General features: G+C 41.9%; 4 protein-coding genes and 1 non-coding gene across 5 annotated transcripts; 2 read left to right on the forward strand and 3 right to left on the reverse strand.

The window, feature by feature from the left end:
* Nucleotides 1-3951: 3951 nt before the first annotated feature.
* On the reverse strand, nt 3952-4034 carry TrAFT101_000376. Its single transcript has one exon. It is a non-coding gene; the product is annotated as a tRNA-Glu (tRNA).
* Nucleotides 4035-5467: 1433 nt separating this feature from the next.
* TrAFT101_000377 (uncharacterized protein) lies at nt 5468-8408 on the reverse strand (the record flags this gene model as incomplete). Its single annotated transcript, XM_024909348.2, has 3 exons — nt 5468-6863; nt 6924-8131; nt 8238-8408. 3 exons carry the CDS (start codon nt 8406-8408, stop codon nt 5468-5470), a joined length of 2775 nt encoding a protein of 924 aa, XP_024764584.2.
* Nucleotides 8409-12202: 3794 nt separating this feature from the next.
* Nucleotides 12203-14472, forward strand: TrAFT101_000378 (uncharacterized protein; the record flags this gene model as incomplete). The annotated part of the gene is made up of 3 exons (XM_066126006.1): nt 12203-12242; nt 12297-12772; nt 12851-14472. 3 exons carry the CDS (start codon nt 12203-12205, stop codon nt 14465-14467), a joined length of 2133 nt encoding a protein of 710 aa, XP_065982103.1. The 3' UTR covers nt 14468-14472.
* Nucleotides 14473-14888: 416 nt separating this feature from the next.
* Nucleotides 14889-15651, forward strand: TrAFT101_000379 (uncharacterized protein). The gene is made up of 2 exons (XM_024901683.2): nt 14889-15004; nt 15086-15651. Exons 1-2 carry the CDS (start codon nt 14927-14929, stop codon nt 15578-15580), a joined length of 573 nt encoding a protein of 190 aa, XP_024764586.2. The 5' UTR covers nt 14889-14926; the 3' UTR covers nt 15581-15651.
* Nucleotides 15652-15742: 91 nt separating this feature from the next.
* TrAFT101_000380 (uncharacterized protein) lies at nt 15743-19688 on the reverse strand. Its single transcript, XM_024904348.2, has 2 exons — nt 18884-19688; nt 15743-18810 (listed from the first exon to the last, which is right to left on the reverse strand). Exon 2 carries the CDS (start codon nt 18781-18783, stop codon nt 16810-16812), a length of 1974 nt encoding a protein of 657 aa, XP_024764587.2. The 5' UTR covers nt 18784-18810; nt 18884-19688; the 3' UTR covers nt 15743-16809.
* Between the last annotated feature and the right edge of the window lie 48 nt (nt 19689-19736).

Genomic DNA, 19736 nt, shown 5'->3' on the forward strand with positions numbered 1-19736 from the left:
TATATATATATATTTATATATAAAAAAAAGCTTAATAGCCTATATTCTTTATGCTTCTGCATATATTAAGCTTAAGTGCTTTTTAAAATTCTTTTTTTACTTATATACTTTACTCTTTTATATTAATAAATTCCTTTAAAGACTTATATACTTTATAAATATTACTAAATTGCTGTTTTTATATTAACAGTATTAAATTTTTTTTATTATTTTCTTTAGGCTGCAGCTTTAAAGAACTTTATAGTTAATTTATAACCAGCTTAAGTATATCTTGATATATTTGCCTACTTAAATATACTTTATAAGACTTAATTAATATATTTATATAATCCTTTTTAAATATTTTATAAAGTATTTAAAGTCTTTAATATATTTATATTATATTATTTTTTTCTTTATTTAAAAAGCTTTTAAAGGCTTTTTTAAAGCTTTTAAATACTTTTACCCTTAAGTTTAAATATTTAATATTTTTATTAATTTTATTTATTAAATCTAATATTATATTTAAATTAAAATATTTTAACTTATTATCTTTAGCTTCTTTAAAGAGCTTATTTAATTATTTAATTAACTATTTATTTAAGTTTTCTTTAGTTTTTTTAAAAAAGCTATTTTTATTAAATATAATATTTTTAATCTTTAAGATTTTATTAAAGCAGAGAATTTAAATTTAATATATATTAATTATAATATAATTAATTAAATAATCTACTATTTCCTTAAGGCTTACTTTAAATAACCTTCTATCTTTTCTAGCCTTTTTATTTTACTATAGTATATAGGCTTTATAGCTATATATATATATAGTACTTTAATTAAGCCTTAAGTCTACTATATACTCTTTTATAAATAAAAAAGCATAGCTTTAAAACTATTACTTTAATTTATTTATTAATAAAACTATTCTATTAACTTATATAAAGCTTATATTAAGTAAATAAGCTATAGCTTATATACTCTTAGTCTATAGCTCTTAAGGCAGATATATATCTTTAAGTATTTTTATTAACTTTATTATTATTAATTAACCTATATACTTTACTATATTATTTAGCTTATAAATATAAAAAAAAGCTACCTTTAAGATTATGCCTTTAAAATACACCTAGCGCTAGAATTTAAAAAAGTTTATTATTATAATTATAGCTCTTTTATTATTTTAATATATATAGTATATCTTAAGGCTAAATTACCTCTTTACTATATATTTATAATAAAATAATATATTAAATATAGTTTATTATTCTTTATTTAGCAGTAATTATATATATAATTAACTATTATATTTATCTTTAATTACTATAAGCTACTTAAACCTATTAAATCCCTATAGGTAGTCTTAAAGGTTTTAATATATATACTAAAATAGCCTTAAAGAGCAGTTTTTTAATATTCTATAAAAAATAACCTAAAAGGCCTATATTAATAAATATACCTTATAGTCTATTCTCTTTATTTTATTTATTTTAATATTATAAGTATTATATACTAAGGCTTTAAGTATAAATAGATTTAAATACCTTAAATATAAGTACTATAAGTATTTAAAATTACTTTTTAATATTAAAGGGTTTTTTAATAGTTTTTTTTTATTTATTTATTATTTTTTTATAGCTTTTAATGCTAATATAAGTAAGAAAATATAATTATATATTTTTAATATTATATCTTTAAGGTTAAAAATAAAGTAAAAAAATAATAATTTATATTTAAAAAAAACTAAACTTTACTTTTTTTTTAAAAAAGCTAGAATAATATTTTTCTTAAGTATTTTAAAATATAAAAAGTAATTAAATCTTAAATATTAAATATTTACTTTTTATACTTTAGTTTTTAAAACTATATTAATATAAAAGCTTTTAATAATAACTATATTATTAAGCATAAAGTCTTTAATATAAGCTTTTTTTTTACTATTAAATATATTTTTAAGCTTTTTAATGCCTTTTTTTATAACTTTTATTTAATTTATATTAACCTTTATTTAATCTTTATTATTTAAAATAAAGGTTTTAAAAATAAGCAGCTTTAGGCTATTAACTAAATAAATAGCACTATATATATTAAATATAGTACTTTTATTAAGCTTATAAGCTTTATAATTAAATATATTATATATATTAAAAAAGTCTTATAATTTTAAAATATTAAAATTAATAAAGGCAATAATAATAAAACTTAAAAAGCTTAAACTTTTATTAAATCTTTAATTCCCTGCTTTACTGTTATTTTTTTATACTTTATTAAAATTTTAATTTAACTTTTTTAATTTAAATTAAAGTCTTAAGTATTATTAATTACTTAAGTAATTATAAATCTTATTATATTATTTATTTATTAAAAGTATTTTAATATAATATACTTTTTAATTAATTACTATATATTTAAAAATTTAATATTTATTAAATAGCTAAAAGTATTTACTTTAAAATATAATATAAAGGCAGTTATATATATACTTTTAAATAAATAATGCTTTTTACTTTACTTTATTTTATTTATTTAAGTAGTTTCTTAAAGTAATATATACTTTAATATATTATTTTACTTTAGTCTTTTATATATTTATAAAAAAGTTAATTTTATATTCTTTTATAGTTAATATATTAATAAAACTTTTATTAATTTTTTTAATAAGCTTATAGTGCTTAACATTAGCTTAATTAAATATAAAATATTTAGCAGTATTTAAAAAGGCTTTTTTAATATTATTTCCTTTAATTATTAATAACTTATATAATACTGCTTAAGTATAGGCTAAGGTTTAAAATATAAATTACTTTTTAGGCTTTAAATTTAAGCATTTAATATCCCTTAAAACTGCTTTATAGTTATTTTATATAGCCTTTTAAATATTAAAGTTATTTAATATAATATTAGCCTTTAAGATTATAAAGATTTTATATATAGTTATAATTACATTAAGGTCTTTATTAAAAAAATTAGCTATTATATTTTTATAGATTTTAATATTTATAGTTTTAAAGATCTAGTCCTATAATTAGCTATTAGCTTTTATATACTATAATAATTTAAAATATTTATCCTATGCTTTTTTAATTATATTCTTTATTATATAAAATATATTTTTATTAATAATATTTTTTTTTTTTTTAAAGATTTTTAAAGTATATTTTTTTACTTTTATAAAATTAATAAGCTTAATAAACTTAAAAGTATTATTATTTTACTTAAATATACTTAAGTCTATATTAGCTTAAATACCTTTTATTTATATAAAGTAATAAAAAGTAATAAGCTATTTAACCTAGTTTAATAGTATATCTAGCTTAACTAATGCAGGTAAATCCCTTTTTTATTTTTAATTTATTATTAAATATAAATTTATTTATTTAATTAATAGTAAAAGTTATTAATAATATTAATAATATATATTACTTAAGCTTATAATTATTAAAACACTTAAATTAATTAATTAAAGTATATAATAAAGGTTATAAAAAGCCTTATATTAATATAAAAGAAAATACTGCATTAGCCTATATAAATAGCTATACTTACTAATAAATAAAAGGACTGCTTTATTAAGCATTACAGCTAGGCTTAAATAAGCCTAGTAGCTTTATAGCCTGTATTATATTAAGCAGGAAAAAGGCTGCATTCCAACAAAATGCTATAGTTAACGCTGTAAAAAACCAACTACAACCACCATAGTGAGACTGTTTAATGGTGCTCAATATGCTTTTTATTTATTTATTTTTGTTATCGCGATATAAATAACAGTGTGCATATAAATGGTGGTTGTAGTCATGGTAGTGTATAACTAAAAGCTTGTTGCTGGATTCGCCCGGTTGCCGCTCAATTCGACCATACAACCTGAGGTAATCATAGAAGACGTTTTAGTATAAATAAATAGATTAGGACTTGCATTTTTGACACAATCGCAAAAAGATTGCATATAGTACAATCGATTGTGGCAAAAAAAGAAATCTCCGATACTGGGAATCGAACCCAGGGCTGCTCGGCACTCGAAGGATGAGAGCGAGCGATGTTAGCCACTACACCATATCGGATGTGTTTCGTGTCATAGACAGCGGATTTTCATCTCATACACTGTCAACAAGACAGCCAGACCAACCTTTATTCTATTGCCGATTTGACCTCCCTCTGCTCTGTTGTCGATTAGACCTACTTTTTCGACCTCTTTCGTAGAGTAAATGTTCTGCAGCTCTTAACTCAATAATATAGTAATGGTAACCTGCGACATTTCCAATATTCTCCGCAATATCGTATGTTTCTCTGAGAAATCTTAAAATTGAGTTGTTCAATATTGCCTTCCTCAGCTGTTGGAGGCGAGATTTTAACGAAGTTTTTTGTTGAGATAATAGGCAGTCGAGACTAATATGGCTATCTCTCCTATGGAATTTCAGACGATGCTTCCTCTGTGGTCAAATATCCTCAAATATCCATGTAAAATACCGTACAGTCTAATGCTTGTGCGTTAGCTTCATAAACGCTGTCTTGATACATCAGCTGCTGAGTAGTTCGTACCGATCACTCATCATTCAACTATACCTGTAGGGGCAGTTCAAGTTCAGTAAAGACCACCCTAGTGGAAGGATTTTATAGCCATGGTTGCTCCGTGGACTTCTCTTATAGGTACGTGTTTTCGAACTCTTTGATGCAGTCGTTATTCGACATCTTTTTTCCTATCATCTGAGTTGCCGGGCTTTCCAAGGCAAATGAACAAGGAAAGCAGGGGGAATGCATGAATAACAAGCCTCTAATAGTTGCTGGTCCCGGTGTATGGTCGCCGTGAATCCTAAAAGTTGGTCTCAGAAGTCCACGATCGAAGTGCTTTAACCTTTGCATGTGATGCCGAGTCATCTAGATTTCTAACATATTAGTTCCTATCTTTAAACATTTTTTTAAGGAGTTACAGATTAATTTCTGCCAAGTGTATTTCTCAACGCCATGCTTGCCCAGCTCTATTTCGTGGTTACGTCCCATAAGCACCAGCCAGATCTAGCAAAATAATTAACGACTGCAGCGCAATTTCTAAACACTCCCATACTTGGAAACCATTTAGATTGATGATATGTGAAGAATGTGAAGATTGAGAATCAAGCAGCTTGAACCGCCAGCGTGGCATTGGTGACGCATGAGCATTTACATTATGATCACGTGATTGAATTCAGGTGCGTCAGATGTCCAGTATAGAGAATTGCAGTAGCGAATTGCAGCAGTTGCAGGCCTGTTGATCATATCGGTATAATTCTTTAGGGCTTATTAATAGTTTTCATTTCCATGAGGCTCAATACTGATGTTTTTTTTTTTTTTTTTGTAAAATAATTATTGTATCACAAGAAGTAGTAGAAAGCGTCTAGGTGAGTGGTATAAGTCACAAAGAAAAGTTATATACACATCCTGGGCTAAATCTTTAAAATTCATATACAGTTCTCCATCTTTCAAAACAATTTCAATCTATTATATTTCATACAGATCCTCAATTCGACGGTGCAGCAGCCGTCCAGTTGTATGCCATGTTAAATGGCTGAGTGAGCATGCTCTCGAAATCCTTGGGATTATTCACGTCACCGTAGACCTTTGCCGCTCGAACAAGGAATTGATAGGTCCCTGCAGGAGTGGCTATGCCTTCTTGAGTCATGCCTGTGTATGCAACAATCCATTCTCCCTTTGGAGCGAACGGGATGGGGAAGCCTGGTAGGGTGCCAACAATGTCAGCACCCAGTACATTCGTTGTGTTCACCTTGGACTTTGTATCGCCAACAGCCACGAGATCAACTCGGAAGAGGGGAGATCCAGCATCGATCTGGAGAAGGATAGCAGGATAATCGGGCAAAGGAACAAGAGTCTCATTCCACACTGTCGAAGTTGGAACAGGGACGACATATGTATAGTTTGCAGGGACTGGGTCCAACACGAAAACAGTTTCCCGAATCATGTAATTGAAGTCTGTATCCAGCACTGGGAGCTTAGCCAGGCTACCGACGACTCCCAAGTAGGGAATGGCGAGATTCTCGCCGCTGGTGGCATTGAGGGTAATGTATCCGCTGTAAACGGGCACTTCCGTCGCGTTCAAGCCATGAGGAGGGGTTGCTACAACAGTAATGGCGGCTGAGCCACCTGCTGGAACGGTTACTTTCTTCTCCGAGAAGGAAAGGCTAGCTGCAGCGCCGTCGGCGATGGGATTTGGGAAAGGCGCAGAGTAGTGACCAGTCGAGCCATCTCCAAATGTGTACATGGTTAGAGTTGGGTTGTGACCAATCGTGTACGTGACGCTCTTCTTTCCGGTGTTCTTGATTGCGAAGCTTTTTTTTTTAACAAAGTTGTCCGTGTCATTGAAAGAAATGCTTGAGACGCTAAGTAGAGTTGTTGCGTGGGCAGCATCATAAGCTTGAGCCAAACCACCGCCTTGCTGCGCAACAGGAGCCAACTCGTTATACAGTGTTGTTCCATCATAGAATGGCAGCTGAAGGGCTGTTGATGACAATACGTTCAAAAGAGTCTTGGGGTCTTTGGTGCCTCGTGCCTCCATAAGCAAGGCGTAAATCGATGCCATTAGCGGTGTGGCCATGGAAGTGCCACTCTCAACAGCGTAACTCCCTGCGCTCAGTGGATAAGTAGAAAGAATAGAACCTCCGACTGTGGAGATTGAAGGGTTGACATCTGCTTGCCATGTTGGGCCCCAGCTGGTGAAGGTGTCAATGGTGTTGGGATTGGTAGGGTTAGGGAGGAAACTTGAACCCTTGGGCGCAGATGCTGAGTCGAAAAAGGTCAGGTACAGGTCCTTGCCGCTGTCCAGTTGATCAATCCAGATTTGGCCTTGCAGTTGGGTAGTCATTCCATAACCTACTGCGTCCGAGCCAGGAGAGTAAGCGCTGCATTCAAGATCTATTAGCTCCAATATGCCGCTGATAAAGGGCAAAACATTAACTTACTTTCCTGACTGGTCGAGCCAGTACAAAATGTATTTAGCATTATTATTCTTTGCAAGGAACTCTGCAACAGTCCAAGTATCACATGGACCAAGGGTATACTGAACAAGAACAATGTAACCACTGAGGTCGGTCGGCGCATTGCTATTGAGAGGGTTGCAAGAGGCATAAGTGCCATCTGTGGTGACATTGGGGGTAATTGCAAATACAGGCAGAGTAATATTCGGGAGTGGATTTCCTCCGTTTGCGTAAACGAATGGAAGCTGGCCAGCTGTGGAAGTTTTATCTGTGTTTGCGTATCCAATGGTACCGTAATACGGTGTTAGCGTATTCTCGACAGACGATACTGCCGTCACGCCTTTGCCGTTGGCTGGGGTGCCTGCAGTGAACAATCCTGCTGAGCCGGAATTACCGTTGGCGACAGCACATGGGACGCCAGCATCCACGATTCTTTGCAAGAGAACGGAGAAGGCGTCCTCTGTCCAACCAGAGGCTCCACCAAGAGACAGTGAGAGAACATCTGACCCGTCTTCGAAAGCCTGGGTGGCTGCCGCCATTGCAACGTCGGCTCCAACATCACCAGTACAGCCAAAGACTCGGTACATGCCAATTTCTGCGCCAGGGGCAGCACCAACAATTCCCACAGGGTTTGACCGAGCACCAATGATGCCAGTAACGTGTGTTCCGTGGGTAGTACAGTTAGCATAGGGCTCAGGGCCAGGAACAGGAGTATTGGAGCCGTCATAGTTGTCACCAACCAGGTCCTTTCCGTAAGTGACTACACAGCCTTTTCCGAAGCATCCACCCAGAGCAGGGTGGTTGAAGTCAACTCCAGTATCGATGATACCGATCTTGATGCCCTTGCCCGTGATTCCTGCATTGTGAAGTTTATCGATCTGAACGGCAACGTGGGGTGAATAGGTGTCGTTGGCGGACTTTGCTCTGTGGATGATATTTGCAACTTCATCCGAGTGGTTAAAATCACCACTTGGTGGGGTGAGTGTTGAGCTTCCTGGGCGCTTTAGAAGGTGAACAGGCCAAGCTTGCTTCACAGAAGGAACTGATGCAATCCTGGCAGCCGTAGACAACGGATCCAGATTAATGGAATTCAACTGAAAAGAAGCTCCTTTGAAAAGAGTAGAGTTGAGACTCTGTCGCTTGGTTGCAGAAAACCCGTGTCTGTGGAGATCGCTAAACAGAGCTGCTTCGTCCTACCCACAAACGTATGTCAGAAGTTGAACGGCCGCATATTGAAACAGACGAAGAGTATATTCATCAGTGGCATTATAAGAAGGGGAAAGCAGGGAGTGAGCCTACATTCTCGTCTTCAAATTCAACAATGTAAGCACCTGGAACAAAAAAGGATTGGCTTTCTTTTGTCCAGCTCTTTTGCCCTTTGGACACCCCTTGGACACCTTGAGCCGCTACACCAGTCCCATCTGCTAGAAGCAGACCCAAAAGGGGCAGCAAGCGGAGGTACGCCACCATTATGTTTTCGCAGACAGCCGCAAGCTTTGGAGTCCTACTGTTATGCTGCATTCGCTGGTCTGAGAGAATGGCGGAGAGGCGAGCTCCCTTCAAGGTTATATACCCGTATATCTCTTCCACATATAAAGGTAGCGTCATATCTGATGCCTACCACCGTCCGTAACGTCCCATTCGCATCTTCCTTCTTGCTTAGCAGTGAACGCCCTCTTAGTTGACATGGTGTGTGGGGTCTTGATTCTTGGCCAAACAGCGACTGTACTTTCGAACGCCATCGCAATATTGTAGATACGATGTGCATGGGATAATAGTAGTAGGTAGTAGTAATTTGACATGGCCTGTCCTGAGGATTCAGGTACAGCCTATCCGTGGTATGACACGGTAAACACGAATACACCTCCAGTAAGCCCATGGCGATTAAAAGAGGAAGGTCGGATTGGAGCCAACAGCTGTACTAACAACTATCGTGAATAGTATTTACATATGTACTCCTGGGTTCCCAGTAAGCGCTCGGGGACCTTCTAAATGGGGACGTTAAAAGCTTACCTCGATCAGGCACAGGGTTTGATATGACTGCTCTGCTCGTACGGATCACAGGTTTCTTGGTACGTATCTATATTGACATGAGTTTATCCTGCGGGTATTAATCTGTAAATTGCTTTGTAGTATCGTTTATATTGTGGGGCATAAAGACCCTGGCTCCCAGCCAAAGGGGATGCCATTTGCGAGCAAAGCGGGCGTGATGGCGTGCCGTGACGAGTTGCGCGATATTTGACAGCGCATATGCCGACATTCAACTTGTTGAACTGTTTTTGAATGGAGATGTTAAGCGTAGAAAGCAGACGATGTATCTGATAGCGATCTATGGCAAGGTCCTGTGTGTATCAAAGATGCGCGAAGAATAGGTTTGTACTTATTGCGGCCCCGTTTATAAGAATATTGTATAAGATATTCTACGCAGCATTGCAGAGGATAGTCTGGTATATCCCGATACAGTCTTCAATGTCGTACTCGAGTAGTACTAATTTCTTCAAAAGTCTAGCCGCAAATATTATGCTCTGGCAGATAGCGCCACCGCGTCCCTGGAAAATCGATGCTTGTAAGATCCCGCTAATACATTCCCAAAGTAGCAGTTGCATGGCGCCATGAGGCTACCTGTTGTCAAGGTCCTTTTCTGGAAAATCATTAGGGCGTGGATTCTTCTCTCCAGCGTTTATGTTCAGCATTATGTTCGGTATGGGCGGCATGCTCATATCGTTCGTATACGCAAGAGATGTTTGTAAAGCTTTGTATTTGGAGAATGTCTGGCCGGACCTAATTTCATACGAGACAGGAATCATCCCTGGTAGTAAGACCCATATTAGTTTTCGTGCAATAGTAATCACGATTGGGTGAAGGATACCTTAGCTTGACCGCTGACCAGAAAAGATCGAGTCCCCAATTCAAAGAGAGGTATTCTTCAAATCATTACCAGGACATATTATATCAAACCCTGCGCCCTCAGGCAAAAATCGCCTGTTGGTAATCTCTGCCAGACCCTTGTACGTTTTGTCTATAATCATGTATCAGTCCACGTTCAACAAAAGCACCTCGTTTACCAGGCGATGAACAGCAATGTTAGGCTAAAGATGTGCCGTGGTGCTTCGGCGAAGCGGTGGCAATAAGCTGCTTAGAGAAGCTTAGTAGATAAGCTAGCATAGTCCAATAGGGGAAGAAATATGGGAGGAAGGGATTCATCTCTACTTCCCTGTTCAAGGCACTGGCGGAAGATCCTTTTTGAGTTGACTATTTTGTCATGGCTTCTTTAAGCATTATGGGTCTCAGTCAGCCATCCATACATATTATAGCAGAGTCAAGGTTCCTCAGGGAGAGCAATTTTCGTAATAGACTTCGCAGCGCGCCATTCTTAAAACAAAACTCTTCGTAAGATATGGCTGTTGTCGTTCAAAATGCGAGCTTCTGTATTTGCGCCGCCAGAAGGCAGAAAATGTATCACCGACACTGAGAGCCCTTGGTCATCGCCAATTGTGATAGAAACAAACTCTCTGGAGTGAGTATTGTATTTGGTGTGACACCCTTTATTCCCATTACTTTCAAGATTGGTTTGATATCGTCTATGAGATTCGAGAATCGATATCCAGCGCAAAACGAAAAATGCAAACTTAACCAGTGTAGCGATCGGTTACCAAACATAGATTGTCTTTCATGGGGTAATAACCATCTTCGTCTAACGTTGAAAAGATCTTCGATGCAGGAGACAAGGTTTTGTTGAGTCGTAAAACAGATCTTCCAGCTTCATCGCAGCTAGAATTTTCTATCGCGAAGCACAGTAGCACCTTCAAATTGTGGTAACCGATCGGAACTTCACGGACTGCTAAGGAAAAATCGGCCAATGGAATTGCTGCAATATTCTCAAATACAAGCTCCCTTCTTGCATAGTAATTGGGAGGAAATTGTATCTAAATGTAGGGCTCTATTTCGTATCTGCATCTCGAAGAGTCGAATACAGTCGAGTGTAGGCGTCCCCTGTTTCTAACGTAGATGCTGGCTAAAAGAGTATATATGTTCTCTTTATTCTCGAAACTCTTGTCCTTTGCCTGTTCGTGGAGAATCTGATATTTGGCCCACTTAGTATATCTCGTGGATATCTTTTGAGAGTTAGAAAAGCAAGAATCCATCCTCAAATGGAGGATATACCAAGCTAGAAAATTGGACAACGATCGGGCAACTGTACATACTCACGTTAGTCGACGTTTGCGCCTCAAAATGCTGACGAAGTGGAATTCTTCAGTTCGTTGAAAACATTGCTCTCCATGAAATAGAAATGCCTCCAACTCGATGGTTCTCAGGCTCGAGAGCTTCAAGGAAACGATTTCGGGACAGCCAGAGAATTGTGCCTTCTATGACGAAGCGGAGCGATGAAATGCCAAGGTTGTCCATCTGCAACCCAGTTTATCGTGTAGAGAAGAGGCGGTAATAGAGATGAATAAATACAGGACCTCAATAGGTATAAGAAAAAAAATCGAAAAGGCAGCTGTTTGAGTTTTGTGCGTCATAGTAGGAACTAGTCAAGGCCAGTTAAAAGGCACCGCTTGACAGCTGACTTCACAACTGCTAACTAGAGAGGTATGGTGCCGTATTACAGAGGCGTATTCGGTACATCTTCAGCTCATCTCGCCCTGGACAATAATTCATCGATGTTACATTTACCAGCCTGAGTCCAGCTAGTTATCAACCTGCACAGCGCTCAACTCGGCTATGAGGCTGCCGATGATCCCAGCCCAGTGTCTACTTCGTACTAGCCTGCCGAAACGATGGGCGATCTGGCAACCGATCTGGATATGTGACCCCCACATCACTAATACATAAATTGGGCGGATTTCCCACAGCTTTGTTGTTTCAAGAGCCCCAAGCATATCGGCATGGTATTTCTATTCCTAGAGCATAAATCGAGTTAACAAATCTTCTACCAAGGTAAGTAGATATAGAAGTTGTCTTTACAAGCGATATTATTGGTGGAACTGACATATCGATAGACTGGATCTCTTATCTATCACGATGCTCTTCTCGCTTAGCTTGCTGTCAACCCCGGCTAAAACTCCGCTTCAACCGGGACGTTTATCCCCATGGGGTTATTAATTGTAACGTTACGCGATTGAATAGAGGACCGGTGAGGACAATGGCCAATTTGGGAGCATCATGGCATACGTATTTATGGATTATGACGGCCTTTCTTGGCGTGAAGGACATCCCTCGCAGAGGCCAATGCTAGGTGGAAGAGAAGCATTGTCGCAGCAATGAGGTTTCTCTTAGTAGTCGTGGGATTGGTTTCCCTAGGTAATGTTCAAGATCAATCTGGAAGACTTCATTGAGTTCTAACAAAGTAGACAGCTCGCTCGGAACTTTTGGGTATACCGACTGTGCCATTCAACATCACCTCTGACAAGACATATGATTTGAGAAATCTCCACGCGATTGTTGTCGACCTCGCGCACTCTACTACTCGTGACCAGGATGGCCTAACCTTGATTCCTCCCTCTTTGTGGGAGTTTGCAGAGACTTTCCAAGGTGATCTTGCTGGTATTGGAGTCAATGCCGTCTTGCTGCCGGGCTCCAAGGCCATTGCAAATGCAATTTACCTGACTCTTGATAATGACAAGTCGCAATTCGTCAATGCCGCGGGAAACAAGACCTCAGAAGGTTACCGTCTCTCTGTCACTTCTTCAGGGATCACCATCAGCGGTGCGAGCCCTCTTGGAGCATGGTGGGGAACGCGAACAGTCCTTCAGCAGGCGTTGATCAACGATAAGAAGTTGAAGATTGGAAGGGGTGTTGATTCCCCAGGATGGTCTGAGAGAGGCATGATGGTAAGCAGCTCTCACAGTATTATCAGTCTCAGGAGCAAAAAAAGTAACTGACTATTTATTGTCGTTCACCTACTCAAGCTCGACGTTGGCCGCCACTATTACCCGGCAGACTTTCTCGCACAGCTGTGCTCCTACTTGTCATTCTTCAAGCAAAATGTCTTCCACCTTCATCTCAGCGACCATGTCTGGGATCCCGCCAAGCTCGGTACCCATGAACTTGCCCTCGAGCTTTATGCTGGTTTCCGCATCGCCTCCACGGATCCAGCAGTTGCCGGACTTGCCAGGCCAACAAATGAAACGTACAGCCCGTATGTTTTCGATAACTTGCAGCAAAAGTGTGCAAGCCGCGGTGTAACCATCATACCCGAATTTGAATCACCCGGACACTCAATAGCAACCACAGACTGGAGGCCCGAGATTGCTCTCTCTGACTTTAGTATGCTAAACTTGAGTCATCCAGAGACGCTTCCAACAGTCAAGTCGTACTGGAAGGCTGCCATCAACAACTTCCATTCCAAGATTGTGCACATTGGGGCAGACGAGTACGACAGCAACTTTATTAACGAGTACAGCACCTTTGTCAACGATATGAGTGCATACATCCAATCCATCTCTGGTAAAAGCACTCGTATCTGGGGCACTTTCCCTCCTTCATATAAACCAGGCTCTATCAACGTCAACAAAGACGTGACGATTCAGCATTGGCAGATCGGCCAGGATAACGGACTGTTCGACTTCATTGACAACGGCTACACCATTGTTAACAGCGATGACTACTTTTACCTTGATGTCAAGTATTCAGACGGCAACGTTTATCCTAAAGAGCTCGACATTCAGCGCGTTTTCCACGGATCTCCCGACGGCAGTGCATTTGCGCCCAACATTCTCGACAACGCCAACGCCACCAACAACCCTCCTCGAGACAGTCCCAACGTGCTTGGACACTTGGCTGTTGTGTGGAATGACTGGGGTCCAAATGCCAGCACCTATCACGAGGCTTACTACATGGTCCGCAACGGTTTGCCTGCTCTAGCTGATAAGCAATGGGGTGGCTCGCTGCAAGAGGAGGACTATGCCGGTCTATTTGCCACGCTGCAGCCTGCCGTGCCAGATCAGAATCTCGACCAACGGATTCCTTCCAAGGGCCCAACGATTCTATCATACAGCTTCGGCAGCAACATTGTATCATCTTTATCAGGCACCGTTCAAGACGGCTCTGGAAACGGCTATCACGGCAGTCTCCAAAACGGTGCCTATGTGAGTGGCGGCGCTCTCCAGCTCAGCGGACACAGCGCCTATCTCAAGACTCCTCTCACGAGCAAGGGACGCAACTACACGCTCTCTTTCTCTGTGCTTCCGAAATCCCACGGCGGTGCGCTCTTCTCGGGCCCAGACAGCAGCTTCCTCAACGGCAACGGCACGTCAACCAACCTCATGCTCGTTTCCGACAACATTGCTTACCCAGTCAATCTGACACTGCCGCTGAACAAATGGAGCGACGTCAAGGTTGAGGCCATTGGCCCGCAGACTTTCATCTCGGTCGGCGCTCAGCGCCAAGAAGTGACTATCTTGATGGGCATCTGGGGAGGATACATGGAGGAGGGGCCGATGGCGATTGAGGCGCCACTTGCGGCGATTGGAAAGGGAATTAACGGGCAGATGAAGAATATAAAGCTGTCTAGTGACGTATTATAAACCAGCTAGCTTCCAAATATCTAATTGTAATTTTTTTTTCTGACGAGTGCAGTTTGGTTGGTAAAAGATAAAGTCATGATGGCTCACTTGAGCGGCATGTAAGTGAGTGAGGCTGACGCCACAAATGGATTCACAAGCTCTCATTTCATACAAACAAAAAAAAATTCACCATTGCCATTGTATTTCGAAAGAATGAGGTATCGATTTTATCATACACGTGCAGATCATTCTTTATGTAATAGATGGCGAGCAATCTGTCCCGTTATTCTCACATGTCGGTGGAGAGCGCATGATGTAATTCGCTGGCAACGACACGACTCTATGAGCTCATAGACTCGCCTCCAATATGAATATATATACTCCCGTACAGCGATGAATGAAAGAATGTTAATACACACAAACACAAGATTTACAATCATATTCGCATCAATCAATAATTAAAAGAAACCCATATTTGCCATGTCTGAACATCCCGCACACTACTCGGGCGAATTCCACGCTCGCCGTCCGCCATCTGAACCCATGATGAAAGGGGGAGTAAGTCATGACTAAACAAATTCGCGATAAAGGATACTATTCTACATTCAAGTTCTCATACTAACGGCGTAATTTCTACAGCACCAGCCTGGCATCAAAGTCGGCAACGATCGCCTCCCAGAATCTCACCTCGAAATCCACCCCCCAGGAACAGCCCCAGCAGAAGCATCATTCCGACCAAACCCCATTTCAGAAGTCCCCGGCCAGGCCAACAACCCCGAAGTCGATCTCTCTGCTCGGTCAGACCCTCTAGACTTTCCCGGCGCTACATCAAAGGATGTGAACTGGGGCTACGGCCGTCCAGAGGAGGGTCTCGAAGGCCGAGAGGTAGCCTCACAAGTACCTGGAAAGAAGCACACCGGCACGAAAATTCATGAGCACGGTCGTAAGAAGGAAGGGGCGGGGTTGGGTGCCGTTGCCGCAAATGCTAATGCTAGTGATCCTGTGAGAGAGCATGGATGGGATTTGCCAGAGGGCGTGGAGAAGGGTACGAAGGGGAAAGGAAGTTCGGATTGGCCTGGAGCTGAGGAGAGGGAAGCTGTGAAGGCGGATGAGGTTGCTGCAGAGAGGTCTTGAGATGTGAATGGACAAAACAAACAAGTAAAGGTACAAGAAGGAGAAGAAAAGCGTTCAATTTTAATCATGAGATATGCAACACATCAACTTCAGTGATGTACAACAGCCTTAATCGGACGAATCAATACCAGAATACTCGGAAACGGCGCATACATCATCTGTGTTCAATATTCGAAATCCCAACGCTCTAGGCTCTAGCCCTATTTCAGTACATGAATGTGTCGATGCAATGCTGAAGTCTTACGCCATATATTGCAAGTCTCATATACATTAACCACCATACCGTCACCTGGAATATCCCACTCAAAAACCTACATCTTACATATCATAAAATAGTACTGCCAACAAAGCAAACTCATACCATCCATTATTCACCGCTGCCAGTAACAGTTTATTATTTGCGAGCTCCCTGTCATTCAGCTCTTGCCCCTCTCCCACTCACGTTCATAGTATCCCAAGTCAAACCCCCACAGGATTCTTTTTGGCGAGCATCTTCATGTTTCACAGGCTTGTCGCTTATCAAGGTATAGAGTCGCATCGAAGCGGCCGGGGCACATTTGGCAGGGATGGAAAATGAGCGACAGCCGGCCGGTTCCCCTTGCCATTCATTCCCTTTTCCTCGTGTTCGGGGTAAGCAAGGCAGAATTTAGAATGCTTATTATTCAATCGAGCGGAGCTCATCCGGCCCGTTACCGTAATATAGATTGGGCAACCGTAGATGAAAGAAAATGAGGATTTATGAAATGAGATTTGAAAAATGACATATTATTCGTCGCATGTACTGAGCGAGAGCAGGTTAGACGATACATGAAGCGAAATTTAACGAACAAGCTGAGACAGAATCATGAGAATGTCTCCTTGATAATTCTATCTTAGTAAATCGCATTTGACGCCAAAAAGAAGAGAGAGAGAGAGAGAGAGAGAGAGAGAGAGATCATGAATTTTCCCAGGCAGTTTCTTCCCAGCATTATATCCCTTCCATCGCCCACCGAATGCAATCTTCAATACCAAATGAAAACAAAGACACCGCCAGATTCATGAAAAGAAAGAATAACCACCATATATAAATAGCAAATGAGCCCGCCTGCCAAAAGATCCCAAACCGAAATGCGTTCGCTTTCTCAGTCACATCCGAACCATCTGTCGAGATGTTTTAAAAACAAATCATTTCTTTTTTTCAACCCGTCCAATGCAATACATGCTGTTTTGTCCTTTTTACTTGTCAGTAATCATGTGAAGTCATACGTGACCAGACTCTCTCTTCCATCCGGCGTCTGTCGAAGAACGGTTACCCTCTGATTGTCAGTCCCGACCCAGTTTCGTCTATGTTCAGCATCCTCTGCTGAGGAAGCGTCTCCAGCATCGTCAGAGCCCCTGTTCACTCGAGGTCTGACTTCCACACTCGTGCCATCGTAGTGTCTGTCTAGGTCCCAGACTCTGATTTCATCGCCACGCTCGCTCACGCTAACAGCCGTGCCCGCCGGAGTGATGTCGGCGTCTGCGATGCCCGAAGTGTGGCCGAAGAGCTTTATGGGGTTGGAAATGGCAAACGATTTCTCTGTCGCAGTAACAATAAAGAGCACAAGTGTATTGTCATGCATAGTGGCTAGAAGATATGGATGGCTGTAGCAGAGCTTGGCCGGTCCGCCCTCTCCATCATCCAGGTACAAGTCTGGATAGTCGAGGCAGAAAGAGCACTTTGTCGAGTGCGGTGAGCGCGGTGGGCGTGGTGGGGGGGGAACGAGGTAGCCGGTCTCAGCAGGCACAGTGTAGGCAACGCGCGATGTGATGACATCTGGCTGGGCGCTGCCTGAAGGCCGAATGTCAAAGTTCTGGACACCAATGGCCCACCCGCCTACAGTGTCGAAGGAGTAGGCGATGGAAGCAACAGCCGACGACTTGAGCTTGCGTACAGACAAAACGAGGGGTTGTCGCGAATAATCCGACTTGAGTGAGGACAAAACGTGGGGATGCGAGAGAGTTCCGCTTTTGATAACCTCGCTGTACACCTGGAACATAGATGGTGCTTCTTCGTTTACATCGTCACCTTCTCTGCCGCCATGGTGTTTGGCAGCTTCTTCCACCGGCGAAGAGGAAGAAGTGCCCGCGCCAGCCGCTGTAGCAGTCTGCTCAGTGCCAGGCTCCGTTGTAAGTTGTTCAAATGTATACAGCGAAATGAAGCCCAGCTCTGCAGCCGTCACGGCATAAGGGTACGAGTAGGCCACCGATATAAGTCTACCCACGTAGCTCTTATCCTGACGATACAAGACAGACAAACTCCCCTTGGAGATAATCAGCCGCCAGATGCCAAAGGTGCCGTCGTTGAAGCCAAGCATAATGTCCAAGACATCTGCAGAAAGCCTCGCCCCATCCAGGGCCAGGGCCGTAGGAACGAGGCAGATGCCGTCGTCCGTCTCGGTGGTTGTCTGGGCGATAGACTCTTGAGTGCGCAAGTCCCAGGCGCGAAGTCCAGCCTGCATGTCCACCGTCACGGCAAGGCCGTCCACGACCTTGACCAGGGTGCGACGCTCCTCGATGGGTGTCAAGGAAAAGTTGACGGGGCTGACCTGAACATGGCGCACCTCGCAGAGGCCGCGGGCCCAGTTGTGCCGCAGTCTGTACTGCTGCTTCCAGTCGACATCTGGAGCCTCTCTGGTCTTACCCGACGGGTCCACGGGGTTGAAGGGCCGCCTGATGGATTCGATGTCAAGGTCAGTGAAAGACGACGACGTGGGGGGCAACGCTCTCGTGGCGCTGGTGCTGCTGCGGCTGATGATGCTGCTACCCGGTTCGGATTCGGCCCCCACAGAAGCTGAGGCTTGGCCTTGGCCTTGTTCCTGGCCGTGAGCCTCGCATGTACTCGGGGCGCGGGTGTACGACTTGCTTGAGAATTGGAGGCCCGGGATGCGGTTGGCGCGCGGCAGAATGAACTTGCGGTAATAGTGCTTGCGCCACAGCTGCGGATCTGACGAGACTCTGTAGAACTGCCGCGAGACGGGCGCCAGGTTCAGCAGCGTCTGCTCGTCGGCGTAGGAGAAGATACGCAGCAGCAGCTCGTCGGACACGCCTCGGGTGACGTCGTACGCGGGCTTGGCGAGACGCAGCCGCTTGGACAAAACATCGCGGCCGCCGGGATAGAGCAGAGGATCAGCGTTGCCGGGGTTGCTGTACGACGTCTTCCTCTTCATGCTGTGGGAAGGCATGGCTGTGTATGATTTTTGCGAGCGATGCTGTGTGGAAGACTCGGTAAGAATGCGAGGCTATGGGAGGAGAAGGAGAGAAACACACAGAGAGAGCACGTACGTGATTGTATACAGAGGGTGTGTTTGTGTATATATGAGTGCCGCTCTGCGTTTGCAATGCTGATGAGAGAACCAGCACAGGTGCGGCACCTATTTATGTGCTATAGACAGGCCTCTCCACGGAAGTATGAAGAAGAGAGAAAGACAACATCTGTGTTCCTAATGCCGTAGTTGTTCGGTTCTCGGTTTGCTGCTCTTGGCTCGCCCTTCGGGTGACAGGCAAAGTTCAACAAGCGAGAGTCTGGGAGGATGCGGTGGGGAAGGTGTGATGGGAAGTATATGTGAGGGATGGCAGCGGTGGCTTCTCATAAAAAAGAAGGTGAAATCTGACGAAGCGAGAAAAGGGAAAAGAGGAAAGAGAAGAGCTAGGAGGGGGGGATGAGGAACGGCCTGGTGGTTTTTCACTCTCAAGGGAGGCAGAGACAAACAAAAAGACACCAGGAAGAAACGAGAAATTGGAAAGACTTGCTTCGGTGACACACAACGTGGGAATATGGACGGATGGTGTTTTTGGAAGGGGAGTTCTGGGGTCGAGGTGAGCCTCTGTCTCAGGTACCGAAGGAAATGCACCGCTAGAAATCGCAAATCGCAAAAATACAGGTCGCTAACCGGCCACTATAAACGGCTGCAGTGCTAAAATCAATCGCTAGACGGCGCATATGGCGCTGGAGGGAAGGCGCTGCGGTCGGGGCTCCAGGTTCTGGTTCTGGATCAGCGCGCTGGAACTCGGGTCTCGCCGGGCTCTTATATAGTGGGTGGCCCTTTCCGCAGAGGCTCCTTCAGTGCTACGCTGGCTGGCGAGGCTCTTGTTCGGGTCTGCGGGATGCGTCCGGAGCTGGGTTGGGATTTTTATT

Source organism: Trichoderma asperellum, chromosome 1 (assembly GCF_020647865.1).
Source record: "Trichoderma asperellum chromosome 1, complete sequence".
Lineage (NCBI taxonomy): Eukaryota > Fungi > Ascomycota > Sordariomycetes > Hypocreales > Hypocreaceae > Trichoderma > Trichoderma asperellum.